Source organism: Canis lupus, chromosome 15 (genome assembly GCF_048164855.1).
Source record: "Canis lupus baileyi chromosome 15, mCanLup2.hap1, whole genome shotgun sequence".
Classification (NCBI taxonomy): Eukaryota; Metazoa; Chordata; class Mammalia; order Carnivora; family Canidae; genus Canis; species Canis lupus.
This window is the reverse complement of record NC_132852.1, coordinates 61,363,684-61,385,341: the sequence shown is the minus strand read 5'-3', so window position 1 is coordinate 61,385,341 and position 21,658 is coordinate 61,363,684. Positions and strand designations below refer to the sequence as shown.

The window sequence follows — 21,658 nt, the reverse complement described above, 5'->3', positions numbered from 1 at the left end:
GTCTAGTTGTGGGACCTCTCAGGACACCTTTTATTTTTGCAATTTTTTTTTTAAGGATTTACCTATTTGAGAGAGAGTGTACACAAGCAGGAGGAGGGGCATGGAAGAGGGAGACGCAGGCCGCCCGCGGAGCCTGAGCTCCTGCGTGGAGCCCCCCAGACGCCCCTCGGACCCCGTGTAAACCGCAGCAGGTGCGGGGGTAGCTGTGCCCCACGTGGTGTTGGGGACGGTCGCTGGGACGGTGGCATGGACCCCGGCGTGTGGATGGGACAACCTGCCAAACACGCGTCTTGAAATCTGCCGTTTCCTCCCACGTGTGCTTCATCCCCGTTGAAAGTGGAGCGCGGTCCTTGGGCTGGGAAGAGGGGAGCCCGTCCCGTCCATGCCGCAGCGGCCCCCGGCAGCGGATTCAGTGGCCAGTTGGGCGCCTCTGAGAACGTGGTGGGGGGCAGAGCCTGAGCGGGGAGCCCCCAGGACCAGCCTCGCTGCCGACCGGGACGCCGGCCCGCAGGTGCACGGTGCCGGGGGATGCATGCAGGGGGCAGCCTCAAGCCGCGTGGGCCATACGGGGTCAGACGCGCCATCTGCCTCCCGCCCCTCGTTCCTGGCTGTGGTCCACCTGCCCCTGCGCCTTTGGGGCCGTTCCCCCAAACCCCCGGTGAGGACGCGTCCCTGCCCCGGAGAGGCCCTGACCGGAGCCCCCTGGTTGGGTGAAGAGACACCGTCTCCGCTTTGTGGGCCGTCGCGTTCCAGTGCGTATTTGCACGCAAGTGGAGTAGTGTGTGTCCCCACCTGGGCCCAGATTCAGGGCTCCTTTGCTTTTTGGGGGCATTTAGGATGCATCATGCACTATGTGCTCATATGTGGTGGAGAGAGATCGCGTGAATAAAACCAGTAGCCAGGGAAATAAGCGTTGGGTAGTTGGGAAAACAGGAACCGGCGGTGCTCGAGGGCCCTGGTGTGCTGGCGGGGGGCTCCTGGGCAACCTCCGTGTGCCCTCGGGTGCGGGTGGCTGCACGCTCCGCGGGTGGGCGCTGTGCCGGGCCTCGGAGGACCTGGACGTCGGCCGCCGCCAACTCGGGTGCAGCCGAGCTCGTGGGGGTTGCAGCTTCTGTTTGCTTCTCGTCCCTTCTCTGCAAAAGCACGTCCTGAGCACGTCGTTAGCAGCGCAGCCGGCATCTGGGGCTGGCGGGCAGGTAGCTCCCGGGAAAGCAGCCATTGGGCGTCAGGAGCACCCCCAGGATCCACGTCCCTCGTGTGTCACGCGGGGCCTCCCGGGACCCCTCGGTCTCGTGTCTGGGGCACGGCCCTTGCTGAAGACCTGCTTGCACGTCACTGGGTGTCTCCTGTCTGCGGTCCTGGGCCCCCCTGCAGTTTGCATGAGTGGCCCCCGTCCTGTAAGCAGCCTCCCTGTGAGGCTCCCAGACATCCTGGCACCACCTGAGCCGAGTGTGCGCGGAGGGCGGGCGGCCGGGCACGTGTGCGTGTGAGCCGCCTGCCGGGGCCCCGCGAGTGTGAGCCTGGGGGCGTCCGCCTGCCGACCCGGGTCGTCTGCTGCTGCCGCTCTGAGCACAGCTGTGACTGTAGCTGCGGCCGAGTGAGAGGAGCAGGAGGCGGCGGGGCGGCCGTGTCTCCAGGCGGTTCTTACGTGTCTGTGGACCCCCCCGCGTCCCAGTCGTGGCGGCAGCGCCCAGGAAGCCTGTCCTGCTTCCCCTGGACCCACCGGGCGGCTGCTCCCGGCCTGTCCGTCCCTCGGCGTCTGCAGAGCATCTGGGAGGGGCCCGCCCAAGCAGCACCTTCATGGGCCTTCCTGGGCCTTCCTGGGCCGGGGCAGCACAGGAGCGTCCGGTGGGGGTGGTGGTGGTGGGGCATCCGTTGTGGCCGCGCCCGCCCTGGGCCCGTCAGACATTTCCGACCCATCTTTGCCGCCCTGCAGGCGCATAAACAAGCTGGAGGAAATGCCCGCTAGGCTGGGGAGCGGTCCTGGGGCTCTTCCTGGCGGGGACCGGGTCTGTCGGCCTGCGCAGGGTGACGACCGGGTGCCAGGGCCACCCTGAGGCCGGGCGGCAGGTGGGCACATGTGGCACTGAGAGCAGGAGCCGGGCATCCCTGGAGGGAGGCCAGGCCAGGCCGAGGCAGGAGGGACAGGTGCTGTGCTTAGGGGTCCGCCCTGGGGGCTCCCATCTCCAGGGCCTGGCGCCTCTTGGGTGGGTTGGCGCTGCCGCCTGCAGGGGGGAGGACCTGCGGGGCCGGAGCAGCAGGACGTCGCCGACCGAGCAGGAGCCCAGGGGTCCTGTCCACCTTGGAGGAGGCGCCACTGGGCGGGAGGGGGCGCTTCTGTCCCGGCTGCTTGCCCTGGCGGTCGGCGACGGTGACAGGCAGGCCCCGGGCTGCAGCAGAGCTGGGCAGGGCTGCAGCTGGGGGTTTGCAAGAGGTTAACCAGGGAGAGGGAAGAGGACTGGAGAGGAAGCGGACCCAGCAGGCGGGGCGGGCCTGAGGCCCCAAGCGACCGGGCAGGCAGCCCGCGCGGCAGGCCCCAGTCCCCCCCACCCCGCCCCGCCTGCTGAATGGGCCTCCGCCCCCGGCCCGCCCCGGCCCCCCCCCTCCCGGACACCGGAACCCAGAGTCGCCCTGCCCCCGGAGGTGGGGGCCGCTGCTGGCTCCCAGGGCCTCCCGGGACAGCCCGAGGAGCGCCTAACCCGCCGCCGCTTCCCGGGCCCCTCCTGGACTGAGGGGCGCCCCGCCCCGCGCTGCCCAGGTAAGCGCAGCTCGCTCGGCCCCCCTCCCCGCCCCCGCCCCGCAGGACTCCTGGCTGTGGGGGAGGGGACGGGGGTGCACAGTCCCGGGAAAGGGAGCCGGAGACTCCTGGAGACCCTGGGAGACACGGGCGCCCAGCCCCGGAACCTGGAGGGCCCCTCCTTCCAGAAGAAAGCCCTGCTTTGTCTCTGCCGGGACTGGAGACCCGCTGGGGCGGCCGAAAGCTGCCCCACAGATGTGCAGCTTCAGCTTCGGGGCCGGGGCTTCCCAGCGCAGCGTTTTCTTCTAAACCCAGAGAGCCGCCTGCCTGGCTTCCAGTGTCCCGTCCGCCCGGGGCCTGGGGCGTGGAGGCTGGGCTGGGACCGAGGCCCGGCTGTACCCAGGTGCTGCGCCCCAGTTTCCCGGGAGAGGCAGGGCTGCGGCCGGTACGGAGGGCGGGCGCAGGGCAGCATGCGGGGTTTGCTGTCGTGCGCCCGGTCGCCGCTGGGGGAGGAGGACTTCTGAACACTGCGGGACTGAGCACGGGACATGCGGCCGCTGGGGTAACCTGGGTGGGGGGTGGCGTCTGGGTCCCTCCCCGCACTGGGCTCCACCTGGCGCAGCTGAGCCTGCAGGGCACGGGTGGGTGCGGGTCTGGGCTGCTGACATGCGGGGCCCCCTAGCTGCAGGGATGGGGCGGGTGAGGGGCCAGACGAGAGGGCCCCAGAGGCTCCATCGGGGGAAAGGCTGGGCCGTCTCTCCAACAAAGTGTAGCCCGAGCTCATCAGTGGCGTTGCCTTCGGGGTCTTTGCACCCGCAGGTGTCGTGGTCTCTCCTTCCGTCCTGCCCAGAGGCTGGCGTGTGTCACAGCATCACCCGTGGTTTTGCACTTTGATGCTTTAATTTTGCATACGTGTGGATTCACCGTTAACTGGGCAGCACGGGAATGTCTTTGTGAGCCCCCAGGTGAGACTGGAGGGTGTGGGCCCCTGGGTTCCAGGCCAGAGCAGTCACCGTCTCCCTCCGTGGGTCTCAGGCCGGAGACCACCCACGGGCACACGTGGGGTGGGGCCCCCCTGCAGACCCCTCGTCCTGCCCCGAGGCCGTGCCCCGTCCTGGGCTGGGGGTCCAGGGGTGGCTCCTTGGGGCAGGCTTACCTTACAGGTAGGGTCTGCCTCTGCCACATGTGCTTGTGCAGGGCAGGGTCGCCTTGGGGACAGAGCGTGGCCTCCCAGGGCGTGGAGATGCGTGGTGTCCTGTGACCGGGTTTCTTAATTGAGCTTGCCGTTGGGCGGCTGCGTCCCCGTGCAGGGCACGGGGGTGCTGGCTTGCACAGGGAGGGCTCGCGAGGATCGCTGCCTCCCAGAGCGCTGGTGTGCGTGACGGGACCGCGACCTGAAAGCATCTTTGGGAAATCTGACCTGACAGCCCTGGGCGGGGGCGTCTGTGCCTGCGACTAGGGCGGCAGGTGCTCGGTCGGATGCGGGTGAGGGTCCAGGCGAGTGGCCGGAACCGCTTGCAGGCGTGGTCCCGGCTGCTGCCGCTCTGCTTTTTTGTTCGGCCTTATGTTCGGTGTCCTCTCCCTGGGTTTGGAGGGAGCGGCGAGCAGCGTGCGGAGGCACCATGGGGTCGGGGCGGCAGCCCTGCAGCTGTCGGCTCAGGCAGGTTCCCTCCCACTTGCTTGGCCTCCCATCTCCTTCGACGGCTGTCCCTGCTGGTGTTCCCCTGTGATGGGAAGGTCACGGGGCCCCGGGACAGTAGGAGCTGGGGTCCAGACGACCCCTTGCGCTGGCCACACCCTTCCTGCTCCGAGTCCACACCCGCTGCCCCCGCCCGCTTCCATCCTGCCGGATTACAAGCCCATGAGCCCCGGACTAGGGAGTCAGGGCACCGCCTCCGCTTCCCATCCCGGCCTGGAGCCCTGTCCTCTCTCAGATATTTGATGGACGAAGTGCCTCCGGGCGACCAGGAAGGTGACTGACACCGGGAGACATTGGGGCTGGAGGAACCGGGGGTGGGTCCGCTTTCCCGCGTGCAGCCCAAGAAGCTTCTGGAATGCTGTGGAGCTCCCGGACGGCTCTGACGGGAAGGAAGAAGGGTCCCCGGAGGACAAGTGCTGGTCCAGGAAGATGGTGTCTGGGAGCCCTCGTGTGCTGCAGGAGCGGAGCGGACGCAGCTCGCCGTCCCTCATCCTGCGGGGCGGGCTGTTCCAGAGCATGCGGTCCACCAGCTGACCTGCGGCTTCCTGTCCTCAGTAGGCTCTCGGCGGCCTTTGGGGCAAAGCCGGCCGGAAATAACGGTGGCGTTGAAGGTGATGCTCCTCTCTGAGAACGTTTAAAAGCATAACAGGAGGCGGCTGCACAGCAGCCAAGGAAGAGCAAGACCTTGTTCGCAGACGGGAGGGTCAGGCCGGAAAGGCGTTGAATCTCAGCTGAGCTCACATGCGCATCTACCGTGATTTCAACCAAAACACCGACAGCAGGTCGATGTGAAGGGACTCGATGAATTGATTCTGGAAGTGCCAAAATCAGCGGAGTACCGGCGGCGGGCGGGGGGGTGGTGGGACGGGGAATGGCCAGCAGCCATAGGACGACGACGACGCGAGCCAGACTTCTAGGAAGGTTGGTTTGAGAAAGGGGGTGTGGCCTGCAGGAAAGAGGGGCTGCTCGGTAGGGAGAGTGGGGCAGTTGCAGCGTGGCGGGCCCATGTCCCCGCAGCACGGGTGGGGGCGAAGGAGGCACAGAGACCTAAGCATCCGTCCTTCCGGCACAGCCGTCCGTCCGGCACAACAGAAAACACCGAGTTTTCTGTTTGCTGCCCTGGATCTGCCCCCTCTGCTTCTCTTTTCTTGCTTTTTTTTTTTTTTTTTTTTTTTTTAAGTTTTCTTATTTATTTATTTATGATAGTCACACAGAGAGAGAGAGAGGCAGAGACACAGGCAGAGGGAGAAGCAGGCTCCAGGCACCGGGAGCCCGATGTGGGATTCGATCCCGGGTCTCCAGGATCGCGCCCTGGGCCAAAGGCAGGCGCCAAACCGCTGTGCCACCCAGGGATCCCTCTTTTCTTGCTTTATTTGGGTTTCCATAACCCTGTATTGCGTCCCCGTTACTTTGTGCGTTCTTAGGATTTTCGTTCTTTCTGGAAAACGTGCTTTGGCCGTTCATTAAGGGGGTGGGTCTCCAAACAAGCCCTGTTCATTCTCTGCCACCTGTGAATTTTTCGACCCCATTACCGAAGGATGTTTAGGCCACGTCTGGGATTCTTAGTTGGTGGTTCGTTTCCTTGTTTTTTTTTTTTTTTTTTTGGAAATTGGTGCCACTTCCGTTTGGCCTGTTGGTTTCAGATGAGTAGTCGCCCACGTTTGGAGTGGTGCCCCCCGTCCGGGCTGCCTGTGCAATGGGGACCTTGTCTCGGGTTCAGAAGCTTTGTTGCGATGGGTGGGTTTTCCTGGTGTTTATCCTATTCAGGGATCGTGTGGCTCCCTGACTCAGTGATCACGTCCTGGGCCAAGCCTGGGGGGGTTTTCAGATGCCGTTTCTTCTCGCAGCCTCCCAGCTGCCCCTCCCTCTCCTCCTGGACCGCAGGTGGCACAACCGTGGGGTCGCATCCCTGGCTCACAGGCCCCTCGGCTTTGGCTTGTTCACTGTTAGGGTTTTGCTATGCTGCTCACGTGGGGTACACGCCCCTGCTGGCTCCTCGAGTCCAGGATCCCCTCCCCATCAGCCCTGCCCTGCTGCTGCACACATTGCTCCTTCTGTATCTTTCGGTCCCACAATTTCCACTTTTGGGGGTAACTTTTGCCTCCTTGCTGAGAGTTTTTTTTTTTTCCGTTTGCTTTTGTTTTTTTCACTTGTTTCAAGAGAATGCACCGTTGTTTGTTGGAGCATGGTGACAAGTTGCTGTAAAATCCTCGCCAGACCGTTCCAGCGCCTGTGTAGTGTCGACGCTGTCGTCATTAACTGTGCACGCCCATCCAGGTGGCTTTCCCTGTCCTTGTGTGGGGAACGGGCTTTCTGATTGATCCTGGACTCCCCGCGGCTGTGTTAGGCTCTGGATTAATGGCGTCTGGTCTCCTTCCCCGTGGTGCTCAGTGCTCCTTCCTGCCCCGGGCAGATGTTGATGCTCAGCTTCCCGCTGTTCCCTCCCAAGACGCCCTCCGTGGAGGGGACATCCCCAGTGCCTCCCCCGTCTGGGAAGCGGAGGTGTTAGGAAGTAGGAGCTTTCTGCTCGGCTTCACTAAACCCACCATGCGAGGGTTTCCCTTGGTGTCAGGTTGGTCTTTCCCTTGGCGTGTTGGGTGAGCAGCGAGGTGAGCGGGCTCTTCCTGGAGCTGTTTTGTCCGTGCTAGGGGTGATGGTTTGGGGACCTGCGGGAGGCAGCAAGGCAACCAGGGCACACCGAGGCTCCCAGACAGCCACCGTCTGTCCACCTGTCCGGGTCTCCCGTGCTGTGGTTGTGGGGCATCCTGGGTCTCGTTGCTCCATGAGGCTCGGGGAGGGGTGAGGCTGCACCCTCTTGGCCAGAATCATGAGTTCCCGGCCTGTTTTCAGCACTGCTGATGTAGTAAACGTTGGCTGTACGGTCACCACCTCTGTGCTGAGCCCCGGGAACCCCAAGGTGATGCAGGGACGGGACTCGCAGGTCAGGGAAGCGATCCACAGATGCCTGAAGCATGCGCAGGGGTCAAGCAGATAAATCACTGTCATTGCGGGAAGCGGCATTTTTGAAGGCCTTTTGGAGCCAGATCCCATGTGGGGTGTGAAGCCTCAAGCTTGGGGTGGTGTCCTGTTTCCTGGAGCAGACGGGGTTGGGATAGAACGCGGGGAGAATTTATGATAAAAAGGCTAGAAACAGAAGGATACCTGTTATCCTGACCCCTGAGGGGTCTGCTCTGAGGAAAGAAGGGGAGAGGTGCTCCTGCAGCCAGAGCTCCAGGAGGGAAGTGGATGTTTCTGGAAGACACGGAGCCTTATCTTTTGTCCCCTTGGGCAGGAGTCGGTGTGGCGCCCAATGGGCATCGCTGGGGGAGGCTGTGGGGCGCAGACACCTTGATGGTGAGCTATCGGGGTACCGCCGCTGGTGGCCCCACGTGGCAGGGGACAGGTGGGTCACTTCCGGCAAGGTCAGGGGCCGCATTGATGGGGCGGGCGCTGGCTGCCCCCCCAGAGACCCTGCTCCTTCACACCTCGGCTTTCTGCTCTGGAGAGCTCTGTCCTCGGGAGGCGCCGCGTGGGCTCAGGCACAGAGGTTGTCAGACCAGCCGTCGCTTGACCACTGAGATGGAGAGGACGGTGCCCAGCCAGGCATGGCGCCCGTGCGTTAAGAGATGCGTGCAGAGTTGGGGCTGCCGTGGGGATGGGGACAGGCAGGAAACTGAGGCCCCGTGGGGGCAGCCAGAGGCCGGGGTGCGCAGAGCTGCCCTTGGCTGAGTGCAAGGGGACTCCAGCGGCCCTCCCTGCAGCCCCAGCTGGGCCGGGAGGAGCCCCAGGGGCCAGAGCGGCCTCCCTTCCCAGGGAAGGTATGTAGGGGGGTCTACAGAGGGGCCCACGGTGGGGTCTGTAGAGGGGTCTGCAGAGGGGTCCTAGGGGGGCCTGCAGGGAGGCTTACGAGGGGGTGGGATCCACAGGGCATGAGGGCATCCTTTGGGGGGGTGTCCACAGGGGGTGTCCTGGGGGGTCTACAGGAGTCCTAAGGAGGGGAGTCCTTCAGCGGGGAGTCTGCAGGGGTCCACAGAGGGTGTCCTTTAGGGGGGTCTGCAGTGGTCCTAAGTAGGGGGGTGGGATCTACAGGGGGTGAGGAGGTCCTTCAGTAGGGGGGTCCACAGGGGTCCTAAGGAGAGATCCACAGGGGGTGAGGGGTCCTTCGGGGGTGTCCTGGGCGGTCCACAGGGTTCCTAAGGAGGTGGGGGTCTACAGAGGGGCCCGAGGAGAGGTCTGTGCAGTGGGACTGCAGGGGGTCTACAGAGGGGTCCTAGGGGGTTCTGCAGGGGGCTTAGGAGGGGATGGGATCCACGGGGTGAGGGCGTCCATGGGGGGGTCCACAGGGGGTGTCTGGGGGGTCTGCAGGGTTCCTAAGGAGGGGGTGGGATCCACAGGGGGTGAGGGGGTCCTTCGGGGGCATCCTGGGGGGTGCACAGGGGTCCTAAGGAGGCATCCACAGGGGGTGAAGAGGAGATCAGGATCAGACCAGCCGGAAGGGACGACCACGTGAGGACACAGGGAGGAGACGGTGGCCGTCTGCATGCCCAGGAGAGGCCTCGGGAGGGACCAGCCTGGACCCGGGGCAGCCAGCCCCCCAGGACGTGAGGACCACGTTCTCGTCATTTAATCCACACGTCTGCAGCGCTTGTGGCACCCGAGCTGGCTGATGCACCTGCCGTGTGGGAGCGCCGGGATTCTGACCCAGGAGGCCGGGTCCAGAGTGCAGAGGAGCATGCTTCGCTGCAGAGCCGAGGTTGGGAACCCAGCTGTGGCACACAGGGCACGGGAGCTTCTGGAAGACGTGACCGCACACCCCCTGAGCTGTTGTTCTGAGGACCGAGTAAGCCTGCCAAGTGGCACACGGACAGTAATTAGTAGTAACATCCTGATGCTTTAGGAAGAAACCTTGCTTTTTCTCGCAGAAACTTGTCTTCCGTGTTTTGCTCATATTTCCAAGACTCCGCGTCATGCACTCAGCAATGGCGAGGAGCCGCGTGGTGTTAACGGAGGCCGAGGTTTCCAGCGCTGACCTCGTGGGGCCCGTGGTCCTTGGGGTGGTTGGGGCGCTGCAGTCAAGCCCCACTACCTGCCTAGGGACCTGGTTCGGGGTCTGAGCACCAGTGACCTCCTAAGAATGACAGAATTACCGTTTCCGAAATTAGAGCAAAAACCTCCCGTTAACTGTCTGCGTTCCCAGTTACCACATGTGCTGGGGGCATCCGGGAGGAAAGTCCCCAAATGCCGGAGGTTGTGAGAGATCATTCTGGAAGGAGGCCTAGGATTTACGTGCATCCGATTTTCTGCAGGAAATGGGGTTTCCCAGTTACGTCCAAGCGGCAGGTTTGTGCCCCGCGCCCTCCGCACGGGGTTGTGGCGCTCCGTGGTGCAGTCGAGGCGGGAAGACGGCTGCTCGGGGCCCACGTGTCGCTGGCCTGGGCCGGGCTGCAGGAGCCTTTCCTCAGAAGGTCCGCGGCCGAGGTGAGCCAGAAGCCCGTGTGCGTTCCCAGAGGAAGGCCTGGCCAGCTGGGGGGTGTGCAGGAGGCAGGGGCATCGAGGTCTCCTGTCCGTGGCCTGGACCCGTTGTGGGACTGGAATCCTTCCGGGAACCTGGGACCCTCGACCACACAGGTCACGGGGACGGCGCCTCACCGACTGACCTGGGCCGCGTCTTGAGGGGTCCGTGTGTGCTGCCAACCTCCCTCCATCCGTCCGTCCACGTGCAAATCCGGATGCCTGCCATCTCCTCTGCGGGCCCTGCAGCAGGTGCACCGGCCTCCCTCTGCTTGGAAAGCACCTTCTCCGGGCTCTTGGGCTCCGCAGGGGGGCTTCCTGGGGGCAGCGGGGGTGCCTCCTCCCTGCCGCCCTGTCCCCAAGCCCGACGCCGGCAGCGGTAGGCAGTCCCGTCTACCTGGACTCCCACCCGATGGGAAGCAGCTGCAAGGCGGCGATCTCCGGTCACCGGGGCCACTTGCTGCTGCACGGAACCGGCTAACGGAACATGGAGGGAGGACGTGGAGTCACCGGTGGGAGCCCGAAGGCTGAGCACGCCCCTGTCCTCCTGCGGACGAAGGACAGCACACACCGGGGCCCCTCTGGCCACAGAGTATCAGCAGCCCTGAGAAGAGTGCCAGGTGCCGACTCAGACGGGACACGGCTCCGCGGCGTCCACCCCGTGCCACCTCCGTGTGGGAGGCCCCCGCACCCCGGGCGGCCCCGCATCCTCAGGACCTCCACCCCCGTGCCTTTCTTCCGACTGCTGTGCACAAGAAGCAGTTTGCTCTCCTGGGTGCGCACGCCCAGGCGTCTTTGCAGGTTGCCGAGGGGCCCCGCTCGCCCGGTGCTTGGCCAGGAAAGCATCCGCTCAGTGTCTCCAGGGGAGGAGTCTCCTTGCCAGTGTGTTGGAAGCAGATCCTGGCTGGAAACGGGATGTGCTCGGAGTGTAGACGACGCACAGGGCCGCAGCCTCCCGGGGCTGGTGCATCCGCGCTCCTGGTGCTCCTGTCCCTGGACAGGCGGACGCGGCAACGCTTCCCAAGGGGGTGAGTCCATCTGCGGGGAGGGCGTCCTCGCAGGTCCACTGCCTGCACCCAGACGGGAGCCGCGACGGCGACGCCAGCACCGGCTGGGCAGCTCTTCTAGCAGACGGGGCTGGTTTACCTTGGGAGCGCATTCCCGCCTCTCCCGGAAAATGCTGACCGTAGCTGTGGAACGCGTTCACGTTCCACGGTTTTTGTTTTTTTTTTTAAAGATTTTTTTTATTTGAGAGCGAGAGGGAGTGAGCACAAGCAGGAGGGAGGGGCAGAGGGAGACGCAGAGGAGCAGCGCGCTCCCCGCTGAGCAGGGACCCGACGCGGGACTCAATCCCAGCACCTGAGACCAGGACCTGAGCCAAAGGCAGACGCTCCACCGACTGAGGCTGCCCGGCGCCCACGTTCCGTGGCTTTGACGTGAAGATTTATGAACGAGAAAGCCGGACACCATCTGCGTGGAGGCCGGTCATCACTGCGTCCTGTTTGCGGCGTATGTGGGGCTGCAGACGTGCGGTCTCCACATTCATCCGGAGACACGCAGGGCCCACTTTTCCAGTATTCCAGGGGTTTTCCCTAATTAATTCTCATTATATCTGGCTGCCTGGCCATCCTTCCTTTGGTTTCCAGAAGGTTGGTGAATGGCCTGTTGTTCTTACACAAATCACAGAAGCGTTCAAAGATTAAGGACTTCCTTTAAAAAAAAAAAAAAAACACCGATACCCAACTTCCCATAGAAAGCTTTGCCTTTTAAGAATAATACTTTAGGGCAGCCCGGGGGGCTCAGTGGTTGAGCACCTGCCTTCGGCCCAGAGCGTGAACCCGGGGTCCCGAGATCGAGTCCCGCTTTGGGCTCCCCACATGGAGCCTGGTTCTCCCTCTGCCCGTGTCCCTGCCTCTCTATCTCTGTGTCTCAGGAGTAAATAAATAAAATCTTAAATAGAAAAGAGCACGTAAAAGTGCAGCGTAATCTGTAATTATTAACAGCAGGCGATGTGAGTCCTCGCCGTGCCTCACGAGGCACCTGTCACAGGGAGGCAGGGAACGTGGGTTCGGGGTTTGAGTGCAGGTGGCGCACCGGGGTGTCCGGGTCGGGGCACTGCCCTGCAGCAGGGTCTCCGTGCTGGGTGGGCTTTGGGCAGTGCGGGACCGCCTAGGCCCTGCCAGCTTCCGCGTGAGGCCAGCCGCGGCCGGCGGCCGGGGAGCAGATGTTACCCCGCTTCCCACAGAGCCTCCTGCGGCAGCTCCCGCGGGACCTAAAAATAGACGTTTTGGAAAAAAAAGGCCTGTGACCTCGTCACCCCTGCTCCGAGGGGAGGAAGTGCAGGAAGGGTAGGCCGTGGGGGGACTGGGCCCAGGAGGTCCTGGAAGGCCTGGGAGCCCAGGGAGCCACATCCCCCCCCCCCGGCCCTCGGCCCTGCAGGCGCCAGGACCCCAGCTGGGGACGGAACCAGGAAGCCAGAGTCTGCTCTCCAAACACTGACCCTATTGTGCCTCCTGCACTGGAAAGGGGAAGTGTGAGAGTCTGTCAGGAGGACGCCGGGGCCGTGGAAGGCGAGAGCTGGGGCCGCACGAGGCGGAGCAGGTTCCCGGCGGCCCCCACGTCCTGCAGCACGGAGGGAACAGAGGGCCCCCCGCTTCCTGGGACGCAGCAGGGCCGCTGGCCATGCTCAGAGCGGAGCGCCCACCACATGCCCCGTGGGGCCGCCTCGCTGAGCCCCGGCGGCGCCCACTGCACCCCGGGGCCTCCTTCCGGGCCAGACTGCGCGGGTGACACTGCCCGGGACAGTGGGTCTAGCAGCGTCACTGTCACCGCCCGGCGCGTGTGCAGGGTACGTGGAATTGGCCACACGTGTCCCACCTGCCTGTTGCCGGGCGGCCTGCAGGACAAGTGGCCAGAAGGAGTGGCCCCCGCTGAGGTCCATTTTCCGGGTTGAGGGGTAATCAAATCCTATCGCCCGGGGCCGGGAACGAAACCCGGCCGCTGCCCCAGAGGCGGCGCCAGGAAAACAAAGCCACTTACTTTCAGGGGAGCGCTGAGCTTGCTGCTTTCCTGGAACAGGCGACACGGGAACACAGCGGGCTCTTATCCCCGCCCGCCCCCTCCCCGCTGGCGATCCCAGGCGCCACACGAGCCGGCGGGGCAGGGCTTCCCAGGGCCGCCGGGGCTCGGGGCCGGGAGCCAGCAGCACCCGCGAGCACCTTCGGTCCCCAGCAGTGGGAGGAGGCGGCCCGGGTGCCCACGCGTGACCCTTGGCGCTCCGGCCGCACATGGGGGCCTGTTGGGCTGCACCGGGCAGCTTCTGACCCCCGACGCGGAGGTCACCGCGGCTCCTCGCGGGGCCGTGGCATGGATGGGACCTGGCCCCACTCCTGGGGGCCAGACCCCGGAGCGCTGACTCCACATCCCGCCCTGCACTTCTTTGGTTAACTTCTGAGCTCGCGCTCCGTCGTTCATGAGTTCAGGACAAGCCCCCACTAGCGCCCGCCCCGTGGCGGCGGCTCTGCCTCCTGTGCCCAGAGCCTCAGAGGGTGCCTGGCACTCCTGGGGCGTCCGCTCAGCGCACTGCAAACCCTCGTACTGCTAGGCTCCCATCGAAGGAGTTTCCTCCGAGAAGCCTTCCAGGTCCCCCCCAAGGTAGATGCATTGTCCCTTCCTCGGGGAAGCTCACAGGCTGAGCTTCCGGCCACGTGCCCACCCAGTGTCGGCGGCCAGCACGGTGCTGACGAGGCGGTTGGCGCTCAGCAGGTGCATCCGAAACGGGGAACGGGCAGGGGTAAAGTGAGGATGCTGTTCACCATCAGGAGGATGCTGGCGGAGGGAGGGAGGGAGGGAGGCGCCGTGCATCTTGGTCGTCACCTCCAGCATCGCTGGACAGGATCGGAGGGCGCGCTTTGCAGACCCTCCAGTGGCCGAATGACTCCACCGACTTCTACTTCACTGTATTACTTTATTCATCTCTTTATTTAGAGAGGGAACAGGGAGGGTCGGGGGCAAGAGACAGAATCTTCCAGCAGACTCCGCAGGTCGCGCAGAGCCCGACTCGGAGCTCGATCCTGCAACCCTGAGATCACAAAACCCGCCAAGCGGGGTGCTTACCCACCGAGCCTCCCAGGCGCCCCCACCAACGCGTGGCGTAGGGTGTCCTGGCACGCGGGGCGCTGCGTGGGGGCAGAAGGGCGGTCTGCCGCAGGGGCGGGGAGGAGCAAGGGCCTTGCGTGGGGATGGAGCACGGCCCTGAGGACGCAGAGTCTGTGCCCGAGGACGCCCGGCTTCCTCCCGAATCAGACACGGTGCTTTGTTTCAAAGTCTCTCCGATTTTCGTCGCTTTTGCTCTCAAGCCGATGTGTATGGTTTTCTTTTTGCTCGCCTGGCTTAGATGTCATGGATTTTCCCCTACACCTGTGACTTGGTTCCTATAGTGCGTTTGGGGGAGCTCTTGCTAAATACCTTCCCCGGGCTTGCTTGCAGCTCCGTCTGTCCCCTTGCACCGCCCCGGCACCGGTTGTGTGCGTGAGAATTTCTCGCCACGTCCCACACGGCCTCGTGCCCTGCTGGTGCTCCTCTGACTTACCCAGCTCCCGCATGGCACCCCTGCTGCGTTGTGTGCTGATGGAATCATTGGCCGCCTGCTTCGTGCCATTTTGTTTTCACGTCATTCTAGGAGTTCCACTTGATTATTCTCCTTTTTAAAAAAGATTTTATTTATTCATGAGACAGACAGAGGGAGAAGCAGGCTCCCTGTGGGGAGCCGATGCAGGACTCGATCCCAGGACCCCGGGGTCATGGCCTGAGTGGAAAGCAGACGCTCACCACGGAGCCACCGGGTGCCCCATCCACTTGATTATTCTTTTTTTTTTTTTTTTTAATTTTAACTTGATTATTCTTAATGCATTCTAATTCTTCTGTGAAATTTTCATATATTTTCCTGAAACGTTTTAAGTTTTCTTATTTTGTGTGTTTTTTAAGCGTCTTTTCACTCCACTGTGTATATAGCTGTGGCTATTGTCTCTCCTTTTGTCTTCGTTTTCATTTCTTTGTTCTAGTATCTGTTACTACCAGGACTGATCGTTTTTTTAAGTTAAATATTTGAATTGTGTCCAAAAATTACAGATAAATACGTGGGTGGATGGATGGGTGGATTGATGATTAGGTAGGTGAGCAGATGGCTGGATGATGGATGAATAGATGGATGGATTGATGGATGGATAATGGATGGTTAGACCAGTGGGTGGATGGATGGTGGGTGGATGGATCATGAATGGATGATAGATAAATAGAAATATAGATAGGTGGGGGATGGATAGATGGGTGGGTGGATGGATGAATGGATAGGTGGATAGATGGATGGGTGGATAATAGATGGTTAGATGGGTGGGTGCGTGGGTGGTTAGGTGGATGGATGGATGGGTGGGTGGTTAGATAGGTGGGTGGATGGATGGGTGAATAATAGATGGTTAGATGGGTGGGTGGGTGGTTAGATGGGTGGATGGATGGATGGTTAGATGGGTGGGTGGATGGATGGTTAGATAGGTGGGTGGATGGATGGGTGGATAATAGAGGTTAGGTGGGTGGGTGGATGGATGGGTGGATAATAGATGGTTAGATGGGTGGGTGGGTGGTAGGTGGATGGATGGATGGATGGATGGATGGATGGTTAGATGGGTGGGTGGGTGGGTGGGTGGATGGATGGATTAATGGATGGGTGGATGGTTAGAGAGGTGAGTGGATGGATGGGTGGATGAGTGGTTAGGTGGGTGGTAGGTGGGTGGATGGATGCATAGATAATAGATGGTTACATGGGTGGGTGGGTGGTTAGGTGGGGGGATGGGTGGATGGATGGGTGGGTGGTTACATAGGTGAGTGGATGGATGGTTAGATGGGTGGGTGGATGGATGGTTAGATAGGTGGGTGGATGGATGGGTGGATAATAGAGGTTAGGTGGTGGGTGGATGGATGGGTGGATAATAGATGGTTAGATGGGTGGGTGGGTAGGTGGTTAGGTGGGTAGATGGATGGATGGATGGATGGATGAGTGGTTAGATAGGTGGTAGGTGGGTGGATGGATGCATGGATAATAGATGGTTAGCTGGGTGGGTGGATGGTTAGGTGGGTAGATTGATGGATGGATGGATGGGTGGGTGGGTGGGTGGATGGATCGACTGACCCATAATAGGTAGAGGCAGGCTCTGGCGGGTGAGGTTAACTTTGGGAGGGAGATGTTTCTCCAGGGCAGACCACTCAGATCCGGGTGGGGCTGATCTGTTTCTGGCTCTGGTATTCCCACAGCATAGCCTTCAGGGGCCTCCCCTTGAATCCTAGGTCCGTGCCTGCTGTGAGCTCCCGGGCTGCTGTCCAGCCCCCGTGAAAACTCCCCTGCTTAACCGCGTGGCTCCTCAGCAGCTGCGTCAGTCTCGGCTCCACACATCTGGTCCCTTCCCTTGAGCTGAGGAGTCAGAAGGACCTTTGGACCGATCTGTTCTCAGAACGTTTCTTCACTTCCCCCATGCCCCGGCTGCTCGGGTAGCTCAGAACCTCCGTCTTTATCTCCGCAAATCACTGGGATTTCACAGTCCTGCCCACGGGCTTGGGTCCAGGCTCGGCTCCACGTGCTGCCAAGTGGGTCTGTGGCTGGGGTGTGTGACTCGCCCGCATGCCTCCCCTTTCCCGGAAATGAGTAATTGGAGTGACGTGGGATTCTTAGGGACTCAGTCATGCTTTTATCAACCTTCCCTTGTTTTAAGGCAGAAAGCAAAATAACGAGTGTTTCTTAGCGTTCTTTTATTGACCTGATGGATGTGCCCAGTTCTTGAAGCAGAAGTTTAAAAAAAAAAAAAAGGCAAGATTTAAAAAATACGCAGAATTCATGGTGATGCCGGACCGTAAGCAGATGGGGGTTTTGTCAGGGGAGTGTACAGAGCTGGATGGAATCTGTGGGCTTGGCGTTAGACTGGAGGTTTCCGTGGCGCTTGGCCTTCATGCCCAGGGCGACAGGGGCCAGGCCAGGGTCTGTGCCCGTTGCAGGGGCGAGGACCGGAGAGCGCCCGCCCAGCCCCCGACACGAGGCCAGCTCTAAATGGAAAGCGGGCCGTCTCTGTGCAGCGTCTCCTGCTGGCCTGCGGGCCGAAGGCCCGGGTCCCGTCACGGGAGAAGCGGCCTGCGGCATGGCCATGGCCGGCCCGTCGTACGCTGGTCTTCAGGGGGTGACGCTGTGCTTCCCTCCTTTGTCCTTGCAGACGCGAGCGTGCAGGATGCCTGTCTGCTTGCCCTGACGTGCCATAGCTGGCAGCAGGCGTGTGTGCGTGTCCTGCCTTCGGGGAGCGGGCCTGGCCAGAGGGACCCCCCTGCCGCCCCAGGGTGGAATCGGGCCCTCGCGTGCGGCGAACGTTCTAGGCCTGTAAGCCACTCTCTGCTGTGCTTTCCCTGCTGCAGAACCCCGAGGCTGCCCTGAGGTCCTGCACCGTGCCGTGGGGATGTCCGGGAGTCCCGTGGGGCCCAAATCCACAGCGCTCCGGGCCGACTCGCCGGCGGCACCTGCCTTCCAGCGGGCGTTCACGGCCTCCTGCACCATCACCAGCAGCAGCCCCGCCCAGCGGCGGGACAGGTAGGGACACGGGCCCTGGGACTTAGCGCTCGCGGCTCCCGCAGACGGGGCGTGGGGACGGGGGGGCGGCGGGGGGCTCGGCCAGCAGATGACACGTGGCTGCTCTGTGCATTGAGAACAGTCGCCGTTCAGAAATGTGATCGCAGATGAGAACTCCTGAGAGTCCCCATGCACCCTGGGGACCGTGGCCAGTTAAGGACTGGGCCTCTGTGGCAGCGGGCTCTAAGCTGAGGCTGGAGCGGGGGCGCGCGGGACCGGCCACGGCTCGGTCTCCCTCCTGGCTGGGCGGAGGGGTAGGCGGGCAGATGCCGGCGCCCTCGGGAACATGGCAAGCACAGTGACACCCTGTTGGTGGGCCTGGGGGAGCAGGGGTGCAGCGGGAGCAGGGGGCACAGATGGCGATGGGGCGGCCCCTGGCTGCTGCCCGTGCCCAGAGTAGGAGCGGCTCCTGAGTGGTTTCCGTGTGCAAGGACGGGGCACGCTCCAGGCACACCTGCCGGCCGCCCCCTTACTCTTTACAAGGGGAGGGTCCCGTGTAAGGGCGGCACGCCCGGGGCAGGAGGCGTGTGTGACACGCGGCTGGTAGCCGGCTTCCTGGACACCTCACCGTGGGGGACTGTTGGATGCTCCACGTGGGAGCTCCCCATTGTGGGGGTGCTGACTTCTCGTGTTCTCTTTTTTTTTTTTTTAAATCAAACCCTACTTTCGTATCATTTTATCTATGATGTGATACATATTACATTTTAAGCATATTGTTACCTACGTGCGTGTGTTACTATGTTCGCAAGCCCGGGGCTTGAACATATTGCACATGTGACCCTGAGATCAAGACCCGAGCTAAGACCAAGCGTCAGCCACCCTGGCACCCCACCTCCTCATGTTCCCGCTGGGACCCCTTAGTCAGTATTGGAAACCGAGTCAGGCGCCCCTGTTGGCTCTTGGGGGAGGAGGCGGAGTAAAGCAGGGCCACAGTCAGCACCCGGGGAGCACTCCCAGGAACAGCAGGGCAGCGAGCCGCGTGCTTGGCATCGCAGGGAGGGACCCGGGGGTGCGGGCTGCCACTCGCGAAGGGTCTTCGCCAGGTGAAGAGCGAGGAAGGGGGAGGTGGGCGGCAGCTGAGCGCTGACCTTGGGGCGTCTCCCGGGCCAGCGCCCTGATCGCTCTGTCTCTCCACCAGCCCTTCGTCCGGGGAGCTCCTGTGGGTGGACGGCAGCCCCAAAGCCACGCTGGCTGTGCTGGGGGGCGGCCGGCCGGCAGGAGACCTCCTGAGCCCCAGCCCCGACGGCCCCGGGCGGCCCCACCTCCCGCCCACAGAGCTCCAGGCCTCTTTCCACAACCACCAGCCGTCCCTGGTGGAGCCCCCCGAGGCCCTGGGCCCCCCGGGTGGCCAGGCCTTCCTGAGCTTCGGCCCTGGCCCCATGGGTGGCGGCCTTCCCCCCGGCGAGGACCCAGGGGCCCTGCTGGCAAATTCCCACGGAGCGCCCCAGGCTCCCAGCACCCAGGGGACGGCTGCGGCTGCCGACAACGACGGCTTCCTGCCCCACGGCTTTCTCACGGGGACACCTGGGCATGGCGGCCACCACAGCCCGGTCCTGCCGGGCCAGAGCCTGGCCCTGCCTGGGCAGCCGCCCCTTCCCGAGAAGAAGCGAGCCTCGGAGGGGGACCGGTCTGCAGGCTCAGCCTCCCCGTCCTCCAGCGGCTTCTCCAGCCCCCACAGTGGGAGCACCATGAGCATCCCGTTCCCCAACGTCCTCCCGGACTTCCCCAAGGCCTTGGAGGCTGCAGCGCCCTCCCCAGGTAGGCGCCTGTCACGTCGGGGGGTGGTGGGCAGCAAGGGGGGGCTGGTGTTTCTGGGCAGCGCCGCCAGAGCCAAGCCCAGGGCCGTCCCTGTCCGTTGGCATCCTCCCCTCCGCGCCTTCCGCTGCCCCTGCCCTGTGCTCACCAGCCTCCTGCCGCGCCCTGGGTTCCCACAGGGTTAGAGAGGTCACTGCTCCCCCGAGACACCGCATCCTTGCCCCGGGATGCACTTTGAGCGCAGGGCTCCGTGAGAGGTGAGAGGTCGCCCTAAAGCGTCCAGAGTGAGTGTTTTTACGCTTTCTTTTGCAGATAACCCAGGTGATAAGCATGTGTCCGTGAACTTTGTCCAAGACACGTCCAAATTCTGGTACAAGGCGGATATCTCCCGAGAGCAAGGTACGCGGGCAGATGGCATCCTGGGGCGGGGACGTCGGGTCACGGCCTCAGGGATGAAAACTGAGGGCAAGTCTCCCGTTTCTTGCCCACCCCTGCGGGAGATGCAGCCGATTGTCACCAGAGGCTGCTCCCCGTCCCCGTCGGGCCCTGAGGGACGGAGGGCAGAGGTCCGCCCCACGCCCTGGCGTCTGTGCCTGCAGAAGTAGCCGTGTGCCTCACACCTGCCATGCGGCGTCCGCCCAGGCCAGCTGGCAGACACCTGAAGTCTTGAGCGTGTCTGAGCACATAAGTCAGGGGCCGCCTCTTCCCAGAGAGCGAACAGGAGGGGGTCCCCGCGGGGCGCAGTCATCCTGCTGCAGGATTTGTGGGGTCGGGAGATCCCGGGTTGGGGGGGGCGGTGAGCCGGGACGCGGGGCCGGGGGCCAGTGGTGCCTCGGAGCAGGGAGGAGGATGGACCAGGTCCTGTCCCGAGGATTCTTTTCTGGAGAGAAGGGGTTAAGCGCCCCGCAGCGCTCTCTTGGAATTCTTCTAGTCAATTAAGTAGCTCATAAAAATGGTAAGAATGTGCCTCTCTCCCCCTGAGCTCAAGGAGCCTATTGTCCTGTTTGCCGGGGGCGGGGAGCCCATGGCCCAGTCCCTGAATTGGCTTTTGTGCCTGTGCCGAGCAGCTCTCGTGCTGCGCCCTCCTCGTCCCTTTCCCGCTCCGGGATCCCCGTGACAGAGACGTGAGCCCAGTGAGCCCAGCCGGATGGTCTGAGAAGGGCCTGCCGTGTGCCACGTCCTAGAAAACTCTGTGGGGTCGCTGACTGCGAGGGCGCAGCCTCTGGCCCAGGATGCGGGCGGGGCGGGTGGGGCTGGGCCTGGGAGGCAGGTGCCCAGGGCCAGGTGGTCCCCTGCAGAGCCGGGGGTGGGGGGGGAGGGGGAGGGTGGACAGCAGGGTTTTCCTGGTTAGCTAAGTGCCCTGCCCTTGCCCCGCCCAGCCGCGAGCCCCACATTTATGCCGTCTGCTGGGGTGAATCGGGAGGTTTATGTGAAAGGTCCAGGAGCATCTGGGCCCATCCCTTCCGTCTTGCCTTCGGCCCCCGTTGGAAGCGCACACTTTAAAATATGTAAAGCGCCACGTGGGGCGGGGGCCGCAGCAGGGACAGGGGAGCCTTGCCAGGCATCCGGGCACCCAGGCCGGTGGGCCAGGTTCCTGGGCGGTCGGCAGGGCCTTGCCTGTGCCTCACGGGTGCTGTGGGGTGAACAGGGCTCATGTGTGCCCGGCAGGTGCCAGGACCGTGCCTGAACCTGTTGAGAGCCAAAGGTGGGGGTGTTGCGCTGCATCCTTGCAGTCGGGCCCCCCTTGAAAGCTCTGCGTCATCACAGGACCCCCCCTCCTACCCCTGCCCTGCACCACAAGGGACCCTGGTCCGCTCCCTCTGACCCAGTTTGCAAAAACACCTGCCTGCTGTGAGTGCGGATGGGCCACGTGGACCACGGCAAACCCGTGCATGTGTCTCCTTCCCTCCGCAGCCATCGCCATGCTGAAGGACAAGGAGCCTGGGTCATTCATCGTCAGGGACAGCCACTCCTTCCGAGGAGCCTACGGCCTGGCCATGAAGGTGGCCACGCCTCCCCCTTCTGTCCTGCAGCTCAACAAGAAAGGTAGGGGCCCCGGGAGCCGACGAAGTGCACTGACCCGCGTACAGCGTCTGCGGCCTGTGCTGACGCCAGTGAGACGTCGTGGCCGCGGCAAACGCCGCTCACGTTTCCTTCTGAGTATTTCTCTTTTCCCGGCGCGTTCTACTGGGCACCGTTCCCGTGCAAGCCAGAATGTTAATTATTTGTGAGTTTTATTCCTTTACTGCGTCGAACAGGTGATGCCTCCCCTCGTTCAGCTGCCGAACAATGGAAA

The 21,658-nt window shown here is 63.1% G+C and overlaps 1 protein-coding gene across 3 annotated transcripts in view; it reads left to right on the top strand.

Moving 5' to 3' along the window:
* Positions 1-21,658, top strand: part of TNS3 (tensin 3) — a 96,425-nt gene that overhangs the window by 60,514 nt on the left and 14,253 nt on the right. For all 3 annotated transcript variants that reach the window (XM_072777636.1, XM_072777635.1, XM_072777634.1), the window contains 4 exons: positions 17,397-17,568; positions 18,746-19,365; positions 19,675-19,761; positions 21,277-21,408. In XM_072777636.1, the coding sequence (XP_072633737.1) occupies positions 17,397-17,568; positions 18,746-19,365; positions 19,675-19,761; positions 21,277-21,408 (1,011 nt within the window). The remainder of the gene's footprint in view (positions 1-17,396; positions 17,569-18,745; positions 19,366-19,674; positions 19,762-21,276; positions 21,409-21,658) is intronic.